At 47.2% G+C, this 19,550-nt stretch overlaps 1 protein-coding gene across 1 annotated transcript in view; it reads right to left on the reverse strand.

The window, feature by feature from the left end:
* Nucleotides 1-19,550, reverse strand: part of LAMB1 (laminin subunit beta 1) — a 42,809-nt gene that overhangs the window by 12,279 nt on the left and 10,980 nt on the right. Inside the window, exons 10-23 of the mRNA XM_039700492.1 lie at nt 19,228-19,407; nt 18,607-18,719; nt 17,708-17,787; nt 15,060-15,195; nt 12,869-13,027; nt 12,100-12,227; nt 11,523-11,646; nt 10,793-10,997; nt 10,494-10,637; nt 10,167-10,398; nt 9,482-9,645; nt 8,798-9,022; nt 7,732-7,949; nt 7,531-7,627 (exon numbers count right to left, since the gene is read on the reverse strand). Of these exons, the coding sequence (XP_039556426.1) occupies nt 7,531-7,627; nt 7,732-7,949; nt 8,798-9,022; nt 9,482-9,645; nt 10,167-10,398; nt 10,494-10,637; nt 10,793-10,997; nt 11,523-11,646; nt 12,100-12,227; nt 12,869-13,027; nt 15,060-15,195; nt 17,708-17,787; nt 18,607-18,719; nt 19,228-19,407 (2,205 nt within the window). The remainder of the gene's footprint in view (nt 1-7,530; nt 7,628-7,731; nt 7,950-8,797; nt 9,023-9,481; nt 9,646-10,166; nt 10,399-10,493; nt 10,638-10,792; nt 10,998-11,522; nt 11,647-12,099; nt 12,228-12,868; nt 13,028-15,059; nt 15,196-17,707; nt 17,788-18,606; nt 18,720-19,227; nt 19,408-19,550) is intronic.

The following is a 19,550-nucleotide window of genomic DNA, read 5'->3' on the forward strand; positions in this document are numbered from 1 at the left end:
AGCAAGCAACAAAAAGAGAGGCTTTGAAAATATGCACATCATCTACCTATCATTATGGCAGAGTGCACCCAAAACAGGTCAAGCATATGTTCCCTAAACAGGAAAAGGACTGGCATACCTGATAAAACCCCTCACTTACACATCCATTTACCAGGCATTCTTGAAGGAGGTTAAATGGCTCAAAAGGGCCCATAAATCAATTCACACACCCAAAGCAAATGCCCCCTTGAAAATAGGGCAAAACACAAAGCTGTTTTCAACATGTACATTGTTTGCTTCAATGCCAGAGCACAGTGGTGGTCTTCAGTTCAAAACTTACACAAAGAGCCCCAGCAGAACAAATCGCTCCTCAACAAAACTACTTTCTTGTACAACGTGAATATGATAGGCAAGAGACAAAAATAACTTCTGCTGCCTGCACAATTGAGCAAAACGGTCTTTTGTTCTTTGAACTATATCCTGACACAAGAGATTGTTTTTACTTTACATCGAAAGTGCTTAAGTAGTCAACTCACCATGGAATATGCTCCCTGCAGGCAAACCGTTGAGTTCCTGTTTGAAGGTCAGTTAACCCTTCTGTCAACTAATAAGGCCCTTGGTATAATGATGAATTGTCCAAATTCCTCTGTATAGAAAGAGGCTAAATGGCATGTGGTTTCTCTCAAAGATCCTGAGGTCTGATCAAGTTACATGAATACTTGCTGCTGGCAAATCAGATCACTATATTTACTTGCAGATTTAAAAGGCTTAATGTGAAAAAAAACCCGTAACCCCATATTGGTAATTCTACTCCTGAATACCTGCATGTTCAGGAAATGCAGATGACATGGCTTTAGTAGCATTTACATGGTAAAGTGCATTCCAAAATCTCTGGAACCAGAAAACACTAGGGAAGAAGAGAAAATAATTTAGGTACTAACATACTGTTTGCAAAGTGAAAACACAAACTCCACAGCTGCCTGTTGGGGGATGATAAGAGCAAAGAAGTAATTTATTCTAAATGCAGAGCAACAGTTGGAAGAATACAGTCCTACAAATCTCCCAAACTGAGCTTTCCAGGGAGATGAAATTGTACAACGCAGCTAGAAACATTACTGTGTTTTACTTCTCCATTTTAAGATTTTTTTATCAAGCTCACAAGCAGGCAATCCTGGCTCTAAATTATCTCAGTCCCCTGAATGAAATGTATATAGAATGGCTTTCACAAGTGCTGGTTTCCTATTGCTCTTCCTCCTCCCCATTATCTTCCCAAGACATTTACCATATACAGGACCACACCAGATTTCACCCCTAACCATCTCTAACACCTCTAGTGGATGAGTCCTGTACCTTGTGCCCTGGACACCACCACCAGACATTTTACAGCCCAGCAAGGAGTACATTCAAGGCCACTGAAAAAGAACACCTTCCCTTTATGCCATGGTGGGGATCAAGCCCTCTACTCACTGCAGTTGTGGCCAGTTCTCAAGAGAGGGAAAGCAAGCCCAAGCCAAGATAATGTAAAGCCTTCTCCATAGTGAGTAGCACCTTGAGCACTGCAGTCCACCAGGCAAATAGCTCAGTGCCAGCTTTCACCTCCGCCTCAGGAAATGCCTGCCTGCCAAGAACCTGCTGGCTTCAGTCTCTTTGACTGAAGGACATGACTTCATCCTAAAGGAACAAAAGCATAGTGACAGTAGCAGGATGTATGTCAAAGGGAAAGGAGGCCCTCCGAGCTGGCACAGACTGGAAAAGACTGGCACGGGACTGGCAAAGAGCTCAGGGAAGAACAACTGAGTTACATATCTATCATTCAGGATGGTGGGTGCACATGCACCAGAAAATTCCTGTCACATTCTAGTATCTCTGCCAATGAACTGGGATGTGAGTACCAGAGATACCTCGATTCCTATCACCCGCTAGAAACAGCAAACACCATGGCAGTGATCCAGCACATCATGCCCAGTATTGTGTTTGACCAAAGTACCACCATCACTTCTAGCCACAGCAGAGTTCTTGCTCCTCCAACACCTCCTTTGTTATGTCCAACTATTCCTATGGCCATGGTGTGACTCAGAAGCAGCTCTGTACCCAAGAGGCTAACTCAAACACAACCTTCAAAGTATTGCTTTGCTCAGGAGATTTTGGCTCCAACCAGCACACTCCTAAATCTGATGTAAGACCTGAGTAATACAACACATCCAGTGTTAAGAGTATATCCGGTTAATCTGAACTTTTTCAAGAATTAGAAACACAGGCAAATTTAGGGATGTAGATGTGCCTGCAGATGTTTCAGATGTGGCTCAGTAGCTACCAACAGCTGTATACTCTACTTATATGTGGCACAGGGAAAGACAAAGTCCTATAAACTCCTTTTATGTCGCTCCCCTATGCTTACATTACAAAAAACTGGAAAAGTAGTTCATTTTGCACTGCAAAATCAAACAGATGTTGAGTTTACTTCAAGATACTTGGATGCCTTGACCACTTTGAGTTGGAAATGCCTTCAAGACAAATGGTTGATTACTCTCCCTTCAAGCAGACAGATGGCCCAAAGCCAAGGTGAAGGGCTGCAAATTAATGCAGACACGGCTGCTGGCACCGAAGATCAGTGTTAGACAGGCTTCAAATCTCTAAGCAGAGCAGGACATAGCAGTAACTCCCATGGAAAACACAGTGGAGGAAAAGAAGTCTTTTGAAATTGTTGGCCCAAGATTTAAGGGTTTTCAAAGGAGCATTTACTAAATTAAACAATAGGTTTCTGTTTTGAAATGTCATTTTGGAACTGGGCGTATGTTGTTTTCTTTAACTGAGTGTGTAACTCAATCAACGATTCTTTTGTGACACACTTCAACTTCAGGGAAACCATATTTTTGGAAAAGTTTTAGCCAAATCCTTCAGTCAGGATGTGCTGATTAGCAGATTATGAGGATTGTAGCTGTATCTCTTTACAAATGCACGTGCATGTATGTGCATGCACACACAGAATATCCATAGGTAATTTCTGTATCACCTTCATCAGTGCATTTCTCCTCCTCCTTTTTCCTGATCCTAAAGATAAAAGTAACACTCAAACATGTATACCAAATGCAGTCATGTAAAAACCTAAGAGGAGAAATCTAAAAGAAGCAAGTAACTAGCTGGAGGAGTTTGCTTTAAGCTCTAAAGGATCTGTGAATTGCTTTATCTTTTACCTACTCTGACAGCTCTGCTATATTTTCCTCTGATTTTAAATATTTAGAAATCACTTCCATTTAAACTACTGTAATTCAATATGCAATATATTTGCACATCACTTAATTTAAACTCAGGAGTGTCAAAGCACTTGGTACTACAGCAGAGGTGACAGAATGGATACTGAATGGCTCTATGAGGACCAGTATCAGTGTTCAATTCTTTACTGAGGAATGCCAGGAACAAACAAGTGTTGTACATCATCCTACGCTGAATAGAAATAATTTTTCCAGAAAAATTTTTTTTACTGCTTGAGACTGAGGGCGGCAAGCATCAAATGTTTAACTCCTCCACAGAAAAAACACAAAGGTTTTGCTCAAACACGATTTCCTGGCATAATTTCCCAGTGGTAGTGAGGCACTGTGATAAGAAGACCATTCAACAATTTATAAGGTTGAAAGTTTTGCAGAGCTAGCAAATTTCTTCTGAATAATCAGCTATTGATTCAAGTTACCATGCAAGCATAGTGCTAACTCCTCAGCATTATGATTTTCAGTAGGAATGTTAAGATAAGATCCCAGCCTAAAATTATTGGAGTTGTGCTACATCTTAACATGCTAGCAGACCATGCCAAAATAGGATAGTTTTCTGGAAACAATCAATACATTACAGTATTTTATGACCCTAGGTCAATTAAAATTATGAAACTCAAAGTGAAAATTCTATTTTCTTTAGCACAGAATTTGTCTGACTTCCTTTAGGCACTTCTCACAGAAGGAAACAAGACATCTCTGAACACCAAAAACATCTTCCACAAAAGCAGCCTATGTGACTAGTTTAAGATGCAGGTGTTAAATTTTAAGAATACAAAAGTTACTCTTCAATGGCAATAGGGTAATTTTTAGTGAACTGCTGTTCCTGCACCAGCCATATAATACTAAAAACTGAGAAAAACAACATTCTTGTCAATGCATGCAGAGTGCATTTGACAAAAAACATTACTTTTTTTTCATTGTAGTTCAATTAAATTCTGTAATTTTACAGTAAGACTTGATACTCATGTCAACACAGGACATGCTTCTTGTGAAGGGGCTGTAGTAACACCACTTAACTTTCAATCTCACACAGTACCTCCTACTAACTGCACTCTGGTCTGCTCGTTCAATTTATTACAACAGTAATGACAGTAAAATTGTCATCTCCTTCATATTAGATCAAACATAAACTTTAAGTACCTACTGTGCAAAGGCATTGTTTGAGCTGCATCTGCAGGCACTCCACATCTCAGGCTTCCCAGGAGCCTGGAGCCTTCTGCTGGAGATGTGCTTTGTGGGTTGAAGCTGGTGCAAAACTCAGCATGCTGAGTCCTGCACTTTAGCTGCCAGGCTTTGGAAACGCCCCAGCAGAATGCCTGGGAGACCTGAATTTCATGAACTCTGTAGTGCTATTATTTACTACCTCAGGTAGGATTTTTATGCACACACACACATCCACATGCAGGCTCACGTGGAGCTGCAGAGGAGCTCAAGTCTGGAGCAATGGCAGAAGAGTCCTGCCAAGGAGCTGGCACTGCCTCCAGAGCAGGCAATACTCACAGCACAGCTCCTGCCCACTGTAACCCTCCCAGGAACCTGCATGAGGCCAGAGAGAAATGCTGGGCTCTTCCCCATCTCTATGCCTCTGCTCTGCTTGTTTCAGGCATTATGTAGAATTCAATGAAAGAATGTTGTGCTTTTTCAAAGCTCAGGGAGTAAGCAGTCTCTGAAGACCCAGCCAGAGGCTCTCTGTGGTGTGCAATCCTCAGTGGACATTTGTGGGTGCTGAAGTGCAGCCAGTGCTGTGGGTTCAGGATGCTGTCCAAATACAGGCACCCACCTCAGCTGGCCCCATCGGTGTGGTGCCAGTGTGATCTCCATGGACACACAGAGAGGAGACATCAGGTGACATTTTCTCTCCACAGCAGGGGGCACAGACTGTAGCACCCAGACCAGGTACAAAAACCTGCCTTCCCCGGCTTCTGCTTCACCATGTCTGATCTTACCAAGGTTTCTAGAAGAGATGTCACAGGCAGCAGCTGGTAATGGGGATAGCAGGGAAGAGTGCCCTAGAGCCTGGTATCCCCTGGAGTATACTGAAACCCCAGGTCAGTACATCAACAACTCACTGCTGCTGCAAGTGTCTGAGAACCCATGGAGAGCTGCAGCCCCAGCCTGTCCTAGATGGGCCATTTTGCACATCTCCACACAGCTATGTCCAGAGCTTATTGGCAGGCACTTGGGATTTTTTAGTATTGTAAAGCTTGTCAAAGCAATATGGGCAGTATGGTCCCCATTTCCCATCAGAAGCTTGTGTTTCTTGATGCCAACAACCTGAAGACCTTTCGTGCAGAGATCACACATCACTGTCCTTGGAGTAATTGATAAACCCAGTGGTTTCCAACCTTGAGCAGAACCCACTTGCCCTAGAGAGTGGAGGATTCCACGCTGGAGTCCTTGAGAGCAATGTCCACACCTCTGCACCGGCTTGGTGAAGACTGTGTCCACACTCACATGGTTCAGAGTTTTTGAAATTCCCCATCCAGATTGGTTCCTATTTTGCTCCTGCACAAAATGTGGCCGTACTGGCTGCTTGGGCCAGCAAGAACACGCCAGGTGGTAAATGCCACGGCAGGAGTCCACATGTTCCCCGCAACTGGAGCAGACATCTTTGTGACAAAGCCCTGTCTCAGTTCCAGCTTCACTGGCTGCAGGCCAGATCTCTGCTATTTTCCAGGGACACTGCTCAGCAGCTCCTTAAATGGCACAGTTTTCCAGTTCGCTTGCAACCCACTTATCCCTGAGAACTGTTACCTGCCCACACAGCAGCTGCAGGTCTGCCAGCATGAGCATCACCACTCACTCCCCGGGGCTAAATGAGGGCTGAGAAGTCAATTGTCTTCTTGCCAAGGAAAGATAGGAGACAGGCAGGAGGCACTGACCCCAGCACACCAGGAGAGCCTGCAGCACCACCCGGCTGGATGTGTTCCACGAGCGAGCACATGCTTGGAGCCTGTCCAGAGCATCACACCACAGGCTGCCACTGCTCAGCCCTGGGCAGCAGCTCTCCCCACCTGCCACAGAGACCTCCTGTTGGATGCAGTCATGAAGGAAAATCTGCCTTTCCACCTGAGGGAGTCTCCTCTGTCAACTAGGGCACAGAAGGGATGATGGACTGGAAGGGGAGTGTAGATCTTACATGGTAAAACAATAGAATAGATTGACTCTTTACTTCAGAAAAATTAAAACAGGTTTTCATGCATTCAAAAGACAACAGAAACTCCACGAGAGATCAGAAATGAGGCTATGCTGCAAAATCCTGCTGATAAGGTGTGCAGATGGACTCCATCAATAAACCCAGATGGAGAAAACTGATAGCGAAAGATAATCCCTGCCCTGGAGCCAGCAGGGTCAGCACACCCCTTACCATGTCAGAACACACACAGCCTCTCCAAAGGCAGCCTTTCCCCCAAGAAACCCAATATGTACTCAGGAACTGGGACAACTCCCCAGTCCTTTCATCTGCTGCAGTAACCAAGTAGCTGTGACCTGCCTATCTACCAAGATAATGGGCTCCAAGGTATCTCTATTGTAAGGGATTTATTAAAGACCACAGAAAGCACATTCCTCCCTGCAGGAAAAAATACCTTAATCTATTGCAAACCCTCCTGGCAAAGGCTCCTATTTGAACAGATCAGAGATACAAGTTTGTTCTGGTCTGGACAATGTTTGAAGTTTCTTTTCCAGCTAATGAACAGACTTGTTTATAATGAAAGGACAGAGGCCATCCAGTTTTCTAAACAACCTACTTCACGATGCTCTGTTTTGCAGCATGTAGCTATGGCTAACCCACTGCATGGTCTCTGCTTCCTCCTTTATTTTTATTTGAAATATAAGGAAAGTCTCCTACTAAATAGAAAATCTCCAGTCTCTGTAAGAAGGCACAAGAGACAGGGGTCCTCAGCTACAATTGAAAGGCAAAGGAAACTGGTTTCCAGAACAATTCTCAAACTCAAATGCTTGTAATATGTTTTCTTATGCTGGCTTACCTGACAGCATTGCAATCTTACCCTTAAGGAAGAGTTGTTTCTAAACAGAGAGATTCGTTTCTAAATAAAGGTCAGACACGAAAAACACAGACAAGCACAGGCCTGGGTTCCTGCCACATGCCCCATCCTGCAAGGCACCAAAACCCCAGGGCAGAACCCACCACACCTTTTTCCCTCTTTCCAAGGCTCGAGTGGGCTGCTCCTGGCAGGGGTGTCCCCGTGAACCAGGGTGTGATGGTGTGCCCAGCCACGCAGACACTTCCAAAAGGAGCAGGTACCAGGGTTGGACTCACCTAAGCACTCCACGCCTGGGTCACCCCAGAAGAGCTCCTGGCACTCCCGGCAGGTCCGGCCTCCGAAACCCGGCATGCAGTGGCACTGCCCTGTGAACTGTCAAAGCCAAAAGGCAAACCCATCAGGAGACACAGGCCCCTCAGCAGCTCAACCCCGCACCAGAGCAGGGCCGAGCCTCGGGCAGGCCCGCGCTCTCTCACCTCGTTGCAGGCGGGGCCCAGGGAGCGCGCGGGGTCGCAGTCGCAGTGCTCGCAGCCGGTGCCGCTGGCCAGCCGCCATGTGTGGGGGGCACAGCGGTCGCACGTCTGCCCCACCACGTTCGGCAGGCAGCGGCACTGCCCCGTGGCCGCCTCGCAGCGGCAGCTCTCCGAGTCCTCGCAGTCCTCCCGGACAGTGCCCAGGTAGTTGCACACGCACTCTGTGAGGGAAAGAGCATAAAAAACATGGCACCTCTGTGTCAACCTGCCCCCCGCTACCAGAGTGCCCCGACTTCACATCTAGTTTATTCTCTGAGTCCGCAGAGGTGTGGGCAGATGCTGGCATGTCCTAATGACATGGCCAGGCCTGGCTGACCCAACACTGAATGGCACCCAGCGCTGCTCAAGAGCCCTCCTCATGTCCTACAGCTGGCCACCTCTACAGCTTCTGCCCCAGCACACAGAATGTCACAGGAGTCCCTCATTCCACCAGCCCAACCCTCCCTGCTCCTCTCCATTCCTCCCTCTGTACAAGCAAAGCCCAGGTCTGCCCAGCTCTCCTCAGTCAGCTATGGTGACAAATCTGCTTGAAGTGCTGAACTGGCCAACAGCGAGCTCACCTGCTCAGTGACCCGCCTGTCCTGCTGGGCTATGCCTGATGCCGCAGGAGAGGTGGCCTCCCCACCACCCATTTCAGCTTCCTACCACAGCTTCATTCCCACTACCCAACCACACCTGCAGGGACCCTGTGTAAACAAAAGCCAAACCCTCCTCCCACCACCTTATCACTTGAAAAGATATAAACAGAGACCATTATCAAGAGGGTAAGAAGCCTCCCTCCTGCAAAATCCTTCCTCCTTTCAGCAAATGTAAATGCTGTGTGCCTGCTACGTCTCAAAGGTAAAGAGCCAGGAGCTCCACCCAGCTGCAGGGCAGCTGCAGGCAACTCCAGGTAGAAGTAATAAGGTTTTTCCTCCACCTCAAATACTCCCAGGTAAAAAGCATTTAGCTGTCCACTGCTGCCCCTGACAAGGCAGGTGCTGGGGCAGCAGCTGTGCCTCACACTCACTTCTGCAGTCCTGCTGCAGGGCACTCCCGTAGTAGCCCTCTCTGCAGAGGTGGCAGTTTTCACCCTCGGTATGATAGAGGCACTTCATGCACGCTCCGCTCCTCTTGTCGCAGGCCTCTGGGTCAGTGGTGTCGATGTTGTTGTTGCACTGGCACGGCTGGCAGGCGCCACCGACCTCATCGGGGCTCCCAAAGAAGCCAGACGCACATTCATCACATCGACTGCCTGTTTGAACAAACAGGCACAGTGGGAATGGCCATCACGGCTCCCTGTGCACAGCCCGCGATCGGCAAGGCAATAAAGATCATTCATGGGGGGGCATTAACTGGAACATGTTTAAAGAAATAGAGACAGCACTTGGTGAGACCATGGCAACTTGGTGCAGAGCACTGATGGTACCACTCAGGACAGCAAGGCATGCTGCTCATCCCTCAGTTTCAGTGCTGTCCTGTCAACCCTTTGCTCAGCAGCAGTCATCTCACTGCTGCAGATGAAGTTCATGGTCATGCTGGCACCACCCACACAAACCACTCTGCCCTGGCACCTTCCAAGTGAGGCAACCCCCTGCAACAACCCACAGCTGTGACCCAGCTGGTGCTGTGGTCACATCTAACCCACATGAACATATCCTCTCCCTGAGAGGTTCAACCCAGCCAGCCACCCCTCCATAGTCCCACCAAGTACCTATGTATCCCACGCTACAGACACACACGACTTGCAGTGTGACTGGATCCTGGTAACAGCCACTGGCAAACTGGCGTCCACTCTCGGGGCCGTCAGGGCAAGGGCAGGGGCGGCAGTGGTCACCTGATCCCAGGATGGGGTCTCCATAGTAGCCAGCCTGGCACCTGCACAACAGAGTACACAGCATGCAGGGACTGAAGGCAAACACACTGCAGCCTTGCAGTAAATAAGCTCAGATTTTATACCACTGAAGTGAAGAAGTGAAGAAGCAAAGGGCAGAAAGATCCTTACAGCTCTCCCTTACCACTCACACTCCTAGCAGCTGTGTCCTCAGACACAAATTTGCCTGGTTTACATCAGCATAGGAGCAGGACACCAAAGGCTGGACACAGCCCTGCCACTGAAACACCTCTCAGAAGGCTTGCAATGGCTCACTGAAGGCCAGGGGTCCTGCAGCGTGCTCTTGATCATTTATGCAGACACAGGCTGTGGGCAGGGAAGAGGGGATCCCCACTCCCATCAATCTCCAGGACCAAAAGTGCTTCCCTGACTCACTGGGCCCAGGGACTTTTGCTGTGGCTTAACACCTGCCTGAGCACCAACACCAGAGAGGAAGAGCTGAGCTGCTGCACCCACGCTGCTGCGGGGAAGGAGAAGGGCCAGGCAAAGGACACACGTGCCGTACCTCTCACAGTTGTGTCCAGCTGTGTGGTCCCGGCAGCTCAGGCACTCCCCGGTGTAGGGGTTGCAGTCGTCAGCATGGCCATTGCAGTGGCAGGGCTGGCAGCTGGGGAAGCCCCAGAAGCTGGGCAGGCAGCGGTCGCACTGCCGCCCGTACACCCCAGGGAAGCAGTGGCACTGGCCCGTCTCCACGTCACAGAAGGCGTTGTAAGAGCCTCGGACATGGCACTCGCACGCTGCAAGAGAGTGGGAGAGGGGCTGAGTTTCCATGACCAGCCATAACCTCAGGGCCCCAACCACAGCACAGCCCAGAGCCAAGGGTTTAACATACGTCGGCATCCACTTGGCCCAAAGCCAAAGGTGCCAGGGGCGCATCTGTCGCATTGTCTTCCAACAACGTTGGGACGACACTGGCACTGTCCTCCATTGGGGTCACACACTGAACTCAGGGAGCCCTGCGGGTCACACTGGCATGCTGAGCAGAGAAAAACATTGGAGAAAGTGAGCACTGTGGCACAGGACACATGAATCCCCTGCCTCATCCCATGTCTTCCCCATGCAAACTGCTCTGCCTGCAAGCGCCATCCAGCCCCCAGGCACAGTTTGCCCTACGAGTAGATGGTTACGTACATAATGCAGTCTCATGCAGTAGAGCAGAAATGCTGAATATTATGTTCTTGCAGACATCTGTCATGGGAGTTTTCACAACACTCCTGCTGTTTTCCAAACACCGGTATCTTTGGAAAGTTTCCCAAGCGCTGTTCGTGACCACGTCTTCGCCTGAGCCTCCCACTGTGAATATGTCCAGCGATTTGCAGTATGGCATGAGAACAAGCTACAAAACAATTTTACAACGACAAAGTGTCACTACTTATAAATAGCCTCCACCAAAATTGTGAAACTTTAGTATCATCCCAGTTTCTAACTTTTTTCTGGCTAAAAAGGAAACAGCCAGACAGAATTTGGAAGGTAAATGACAGTATTTCTCTAGTTTTGGTGGAATACTTCTGGTATCTGACAAATTCTTACCAAATCTACCAAATCCTATCAATTCTAAAGAAGAAGATTGACACTGACATTGATTTTCATGACTGACATGACACACATGAGCCTTCCCAAAGAAACTACAGGTCTGTGGACTAGCTGCAGTCCTGCAAAATACCTCAAAAGCCTCTCAGCAGAAAAACAGCTCACATACTTTGAGGAACTTTTGAAGAAACCTATGCTGTATTACATTGTTCAGCTGAAATCTGACTTCAGCTGTAAGGAACAATGCTGCAAAATACTACTTTGAATTTACATGGGGGGAAATGCAAACTTCCAGGCTTTTAAGAGCATCCCTGCAATAAGTTCTGCTCACAGAGTCAATGAGTGTGTACGGGTTCTCAGTCTCTGTATCCACTGAGGAGTACTGGGCCAGCTCCAGGCGGATGGTGTAATTCAGCCCCTTCTCGAAGCACACGGGCCGCGGGAGAACAACGTATCTGAATGAGGAACAGGAAACAAAAACAGCCCTTACTTCAAACGCACGGCACCATAAAGCCTTTCAGGTGCCCCTATAGAGCAATCAAGATAACAGAAAGCAGCCAAGACCTGACAGAACAAAAGCTGCGACGTGAGAGAGGCAGTTTGGAGGTTTATGGAAGTCAGAACCGGAAAAGGTTATCAGCAAGGTAAAGAGTCAAACCAGTGTTCACTCACAGGCTGTGCAAACACCTCCCCCTCCCTCTGCTCAGTGAGCAAACCGTATCAGAATATGAGAATAAACTTAAAAGCTTTGAGCCTACAGACACATTACTAAATGTGATTTTTATAACCCACTAGAAATTTTCACCTATTTTCACAGAGGTTACAACAAACTGAAAATATGACATTATTGTACTTCAATTTTTAAATGTTCTATTTTTCTCTCCTTTTGCCCATCCAGTTATACCAACCTGGATCCAGGTGACAGTGAAACCACTTGATTATCGTCATCAGGAACTGTGTTGCCACACCGACTACCTGTGGGAATCTTGCCTGGGCGTGAGACACTGATCACAGCTTTTTCCCACTGATCAGGCAACTAGGGAAAAAAAAAGGCTCATCAGTATCAAGTAATAATCATAAACTCCTGGAAGGATCCAGAGCTCAGGCCAGGAAAAGTGTGAGCACAGACAGGGTGGTCAGGGTGCTTCAGGGAGGATGGGGCTACAGCAACAGGGGGTTTGGTGACTCCTCTCCCCTCACCTCTGGGTCCTGTATCTGAGTATTCACTGCAGTTAGTTGCTGCCAACAGGCAAGGAGATGGAGGGATTTTTCTCTTTCCCTTCATTCTGTGAATTATCAAAGCCATCTGCTTGCCAACTCTTGGCTGCAGGCATTCAACATCCAAGATGGGCAATTCGCTTCCTAAGGTGCACAATGCCCATCTGATCTGGCCAATAACAAATTTATAGTCTAATCTGCTCTGATGGGACTTGTCACTTTTTAACTCGCTCATTAAATAGGTGCTGAAACAATGCAGTAGCGAAACAAACTCTAAAGCAAACAGTACTAGAAATAGTCAATATAATTTTGGATTTTCACACATCTCGGACTTTTAACTGAGCACCTGTCCTTCTCTTTGAGCCCTGATGACTCCTTAAGTGCCAGGCTCACATCAGCTGGGCAGCAGGACAGCCAGCACCTGCGGGGAGGCAGCAATGCCCATCCTCACAGACCCACCTGCGGCTCGTAGCGGATCAGAACATCATACTCCATGGAGTAGGGGATGTTGTCAATGTGGAACTCCAGGTAGGCCCCCTCAGGGACCCTCACAAATCCTATGCCTGTCCACGACGGTGTGCGGTCTGGCGTGTACTGGCGCTCTATTATGCTCACTCCCTACAAAACAGGGAACAGATATTTCAGTACTGATCCAGTACATTTGCAAGTCCCATGGGAGTACATGAAGTGCAGGGTTCTTCTGGATTGTAGCATCCACTGCTGGCATCCCAGACAACACAAATTCTCTTTGAAATCCATACGTGTGCACAGCATTGCTCTTTCACTTTCCAACGTTACGAATGCAAGAGAGATAAGACAAGACTGCACAACTCTTCATTTATTTCTCTGCTATGGTGCAGAATTAAATTTAAAAACTTGCTGTGAGTAACTAATTCACCAGCTCTGACATCTCATTCACCATACAGATTTCCACATTGTACTTGTAGCAGTAGGATTTACTGCAGTGGCAGATCACTGTTCCATTAACCATCGAAGGCTGAGTGCTAATTGCTCCCTGACTACACCAGGCTGTTTCAAACCAAACTGCTGCTCAAAATAATATTGGAAAAGCAGATTGTGGCTTTAATGAGCAGGGTATCACTAAAGAACAGAGATCCTAATTATTGATAGGTATTTCCTAGCCAAATCAACACATGGTCACCCTTTTCAGTCTCAGGTTTTTTATCTGTTTTTTATATAAAGCAAAGAAGAAGAAAAATGTAACAGAAAATAGAAACATGAAGCTCAAATTTCCTGTTTCAAATGTATCTGTATCCACAAATAGTTCTCTCCATAGAACAACATCCTGTGCATTCCTAAGGAAGCTGCTTCAGTAGAAAGGGATAAAATGCTAGGAAATGTCTACATATATACGTATCACTTCAGGATGTCCCTTCATGTATTCTCACACTCTTTGAACAGAGCCTGACTGTAAGTTATTAGCCTTTGGCTTTGCACAAAAATCAGAGCTCCTCAGAAAGGGTGGCAGGCAGGATGTGAGCAAGGACATTGGGGGCTTGGCATTGCCTATCAATCCCTACAACTCTGTGCCACTGCATTTTGTCCTGTGCTGGGTCCCTATCTGTGAATTTGGAGTTTTATTCTATCATCAGATTTGTGAGAAAGCTTTTTAATATTGATGTTTTTTTAAATTGTTTGTTCTCAAGGTTTCAAAAGGCAAACCAGCAGCACATCCCCTTGCTCTGTTTGGCAGGGTGGATTTTTGTGCTGGGCTTCTCCATCCCTGAGTCTTGGAGGGCCTCAGGTACCACCTCTCCAGTTGGGCAGACACGTATGCACCAAAAACCCTGTGCCAGCTCATGTGCCCTCTGCTGTGGTACAACTTCTGCTCTGTGCTGCCTTCCCTTTCTGCAATTATATGACAGCAAAAACTCCTCAGTCTTGGCTGAAACTGCAAAGTGGCTGCATTTTGCTTAAAATAAATAAATTAGAGCAACAAGTACCCTGATTGTAGGCAGGAAAGGATCTGCTGCTTTACAGAAACCATTATTTCCATCTCCCTGTCTCCTTGCTGGAGGCAAAAGTGATTGATATAATCACCTAGCTGCTGTTAATGAATTGAAAGCAAGGCTGTGTGATGGGCAAGAGAAAGAGCCAGAAACCCTGCTATACCATGCCAGCAGGCAAAACAAGCTAGAGGCAACCTCACTTACAAAAATAGTATTTTGCACAACCAATATGGTTTTAGTCATTAATAAAATATATGTTACTCATGTACAGAAACTATAAAAACTGTGGCAATATGCTTAAATGTGTACTTTGTTCACTCCCAGTGAAATGGCACCAGAGAGAAGAACCAGTGTCTGTGTCCACCTCTCTTGACATAAGAGAAGAAGTGGATGTGGTGGGCTACAGAGACGGATGGTGACAGAAAACTAACTGTACAGTCATAATCAAAAAAACAGGTTTAAAAAAATTGCAATTCCTCCCCCCTCAATTACTCCATTATTTATTGATACTAAGATTGAAAAGCTACAGGTTAATGGTTTTCTGATACATTTCAGTTTTGTGTTTTCCACATTTTAATTGCAAAAGACGTAGAGTAGAAAAGACACTTCCAAGAGCCAACTGGTGAAACAACATTCCCACAGCTCTCCAGACAGCCCAGACCACTGAAACTGCTACTCACAGGACCCAAGTTGGCTTCCTCTGCCTCGTAGATGTAATGATCAAGTGAAATGAAGTAATAGCCAGGCTCCACCTGGTTGCACTGACGTCCAAACATGTGGGGCCGGCATTCACACTGGCCAGATTCACTCGAGCAGCTAAAATGGAAGAGAATGAATTTACAACAGATCTTGGCTATGCTGAGACAGTGATGGAGCTATGACATTTTAAATGACACAGGAAGAGAAGCACTTCTGAATACAGCACACAGGAGAGGCTCTCGGGCTCTGCAGTTGGGCCACCTGCACTACCAACCCAGTAGCACAGTCTCAGGTACAGACCTGGCTCAACCCAACCAGCACTCTCCAAAACAACAAATCCAGGCTCAGGCTGGAAGCAAGCACGAACCAGGAACATTTCCAGTAGGCAGTTTAAAACTAGTTCCCTCTGTTTGGATGGCAAGAGGATTTCATGCTATGGATGCAGTGATTTCCTGGGACACAGGAGTTCTGGGAGCTTTACTTGCTACCAGACCTAGCCAAAAGGCATATCTACCCTGAAGCCAAGGGCAGCCTTGGGCTCCAAGCTTGCAAGCCACACAGGCAGTGTATCTGTTTGTATGGTCTCAGACAGAGCAATAACATGCAAGATCCTACGTGCCCCAGGATGTTGAGCTGCTCTCACTTGCTGCAAAGCATCCAGACAGGTCACCATCAGCAGCTACAGTGGGGGGAAACCACCCCTGGCTGCTTTACAGTAGGACAGACTCAACCAGTGACATGGGGCAGTCAGGGCCATCACCAGAAGGTCTGTCCAGAGTGACACACAGATTTCCCCTTCTTTCATAATGAGCCATTTTCTTTACTCAATACACCCCTATCTCCAAACTGCCTTTGGCTGTGTTATTGTCCCTAGAGTCTGTCCTGCATCATAAAGAACCTTTAAGAACATTTTGCACACACCCAATCACACTTCTTGAAAGGAAGGTTTTTTGGTCCACCAAAATACACTTCTTTCTTTAAATCTGAGTGGGACTTAGAAACATTTTCTAAACGCAAATGCCTCTGGTTTCCATGAACATTCTCCAGATTCCTCAAGTCCCCAGACAAAGAGTAATTTTTAACTTAAACTGGTTTTGAAGTTGCAGAGATTCTCTTAAATGTTCACTTTGAGATGCCAGAAGTGCCTTAGCTGTCCCAGAAGAGGAGCTGGGAAGCATCCCCTCCAGGGAGGCAGTAACTCCACCACCTGGGTTACACCACAGGGATGAATTCTGGGCGAGGCACAGCATCCCACACCTAGAGCAGGAGCCAGAAAGCAGCAATTCAGCAGCTGAGGAGAGGAGCCCCGAGGAGAGCAAAGCTCTCCCTTCCTGATGACATGAGAGAGCGGAGTCAGGAGCCAGAGCTGGGCTTTGCGGTCCTCCTGCGGCTGGAGGAAAGCACAGCTGCTGCCTGCCCGTGCCAGGACACTGCAGTCCCCTCCCCACTCGCTTTTGCAATCGTGGGCTCAGTGCATGGGAAACGGGCTGGGCCATGGCTGGGCTGTTACCCCACAGCCCTGGAAGCAGCTGTGCTGGGGGAGCTGTCATGGGCTGTGTGGTGTAACCCATCTGTGCGCAGGGAGCAAGCACGGGGGAGTAAATAATCCCTAACATCCACACTGCTGTCTGCCAAGGGCTAATCATTCACTCGGGAGCAGACAGCAGAGACGGCCCGTGGGACATTCCCACGGCAATCCCTGGTGCAGATGGGGTGTCTGTAGGCTGTGATGACCTATGGAGACACACCAAGATGTGTCCCACACTCCCTCAGTGTGGTCCCATGAGCTTCAGTGGGAAACAGTTCTCTGACCCCCTTGGGAAACTTCCGTGGCTTTAGACAAAAGCATGACATTTCAAAGAGTTTGTGGAAGGAAGAGGAGAGGGGAAAGAAAAAAAGGAGCCAAAGAATATGGTGCTATTGACAAGCCAGAGGTTGGACACACACCTAGCACACAGAGAACTGCTCTGGTCAGAGAAGCAGGCTGGCTACCCAGCATCCCATTGACAGGGCATCTAAGCTACAACTTTCCATGCTGATGCTGATGGATACATATTCAAAACTTACAATTTTCTCTAAAAAATGTCCATCTCCCCAGTGGGCAGTTCCAGGTCCACATCCTACTCCATGCAGCACCACTGGGGGCAACGGAGCAGACCAGTGCAGCTAGCATGCTTCCCTTAGCACCACTGGGCAGAGAGATTGGCCAAAGGGTGATTTGGGAGCAAAGTAAGACCAGCATATCCATGTCACTGTCCATGCCCACATCATGCCCGAGTCCTACTTTCATCCTGTAAGAGCAAAGCTTTGACATGGACCATACCCTGGGTTACAGCCAAGACAGAGCTTAATCCACACCTAGTTCCTACCATGACTGACAAAGGCAGAGGTACACTAAAAACAGTTTTACACATTCACTTGCACCAGTGGCACAAACAGAGGTTGCTAAATACAGAAAAGACATGGATGCCCCTGCCACCTTTGCTGCAATCAAGGTCTACCACCTTCTGAAGCAGAAAGATGGGTATCAAACATCCTCCCCCAGAGCACAATGAGCCCTGGATGCTGTGGTTCCAAAATCATGAGGCTGGGTGAGTGATTACAGGAGAGGAACTGGGCTGAGACTCACTTGTTGTTCAGCGCTCCCCCCTGGTCGCAGTCGCAGGGCCGACACCCGTCCATGTCATTGCTCAGGCCCCAGTGCTCGGGCTGCAGGAGGAAACATCACCAGCACTGTAACCTGCTGCAGACTTAGCTCCATCTAACCCAAAGGCACAGTTTTAAACACTCAGCACACCCCACAACCCATGGATCCTGCTGCGCTGGTTGTGGGTCTACCCCCACAAGCACCAACAGCACTTCCCTACCTGCTCTCCTCCCACCTTGCTGACCATTTCAAGGACAAGAGAGCCACATGGGGCAGTGGGTATTTGTGTAGGGCACTGCCCTTGCAGGGCTGCTACTCTGCAACTTGCTTGCTGGATAGACAGACAGGCAGACTTGTTTGGTTTTTCCATGCAGTTCACTGCTAGATAAGAGTTTCTCAGTGTTTGTACAAACACATCCAGTTATCTGACAGTGTGTTTCTATAACACTCCAGCATGCATAAACACATGGAAATGTATGTGTGTGAAATAATCCCTGCCTAAAATAATGGCCTGTTTAGGAAGCAATTTTTTTGGTAACACTGTTTCCCTGACCATTTTGTCTTTCACCCCAGCAAGGACTTCAGCAGAATTGCCCTAGATCCCTCATTTTTAGAGCAACCACAGGTTTCCTAATGTCTCCCTTTTTATGGGTCTAGGAATTAGACTGGATGCTCCTGTCTGCCTTGACATGCATCCCAGCTCCCCAAAACACAGCACACTTCATGGCTCCTGACATCTCAAGGTGCCCTCTACAGCCTGAATGCCAGGCATGGGCTAGCAGGCAGCCAGAGACAGTGGCCAGCACCTTGCTCCATTCTTCCCACACTCCAACCTCCCTCACACCAGTTTCTCCTAAATGATTTTACGGTGAACTACTTGCCAGACATTGATTGCACTGCTTTCCTGTCACCAGACGCTTACAATAGCAGTTTCCTGTCTCCGAATCACAAGGATTGCCCCCAGGGTGGGTACCCAGAGGATTACACGCACAAGCTACATTGGGAAATACAAACAGGCAGGTCAAAAGCATATTAAAATAGGCAGGTAAAAAACATATTTTAATGTCTATATTTAAATTGAACACTGTCTAAAAATGTGACTTCGATATTTTAGACAGTGTTCAACTTAAGTCATATTTTAGACATGTTCAACTTAAATATATACAATGAAGTTTCCCCTGAATTCCCCATTACAGAAATTAATTTCATTCTTTGCCCACCACCCATCCCAGTAAAACTTCCCTGGCCTAGAGACTCATCATTGAAAAGAAATAAGGAGGATTATGCTATTTCCACTGAATACACTAGAAGGATCAAATGGCAAACTGCTTTGCAAGGGTTGATGGACTCCAAGCTCATCAAATCTACACTAATGTTTTTCCTTTAGCCAAAACATGAAAAAAAAGGAAAAAAAATCCATCCTACAAACCAACTTCTCCTGGCACTAACAGTTCCTCAAAGAGCTTTTGGTCACACATAAAGGAACATATGTTTTTACTCACACTGACAGCCCGCTGGGTCATCAGCACTCAGGCCATAGAAACCTTCTTTGCAGAGGTCACAACGCTCCCCCTCGACAAATAATTTACAACGGCACTGTCCAGCAATGAGGCCGGTGGAGAAATCAGTGTAGCGGTCGCAGATCCCACCATTCTGGGAGCCAGCTGGGTCACAGTTGCAAGCTAAGAAGGAAGCGTCACACGTGTTTTATTAACTGCTACAAAATGAAAGGCCAAGTCTCACACTGGATTACTGAAATTCAACTGCTGTGTAGAAACTGTCACTCCTGCAAGTATTAAACATGATCTGGGTTGGACACACAATG

The sequence above is a fragment of the Passer montanus genome, unplaced genomic scaffold (genome assembly GCF_014805655.1).
Source record: "Passer montanus isolate IOZ18808 unplaced genomic scaffold, ASM1480565v1 scaffold141, whole genome shotgun sequence".
Classification (NCBI taxonomy): Eukaryota; Metazoa; Chordata; class Aves; order Passeriformes; family Passeridae; genus Passer; species Passer montanus.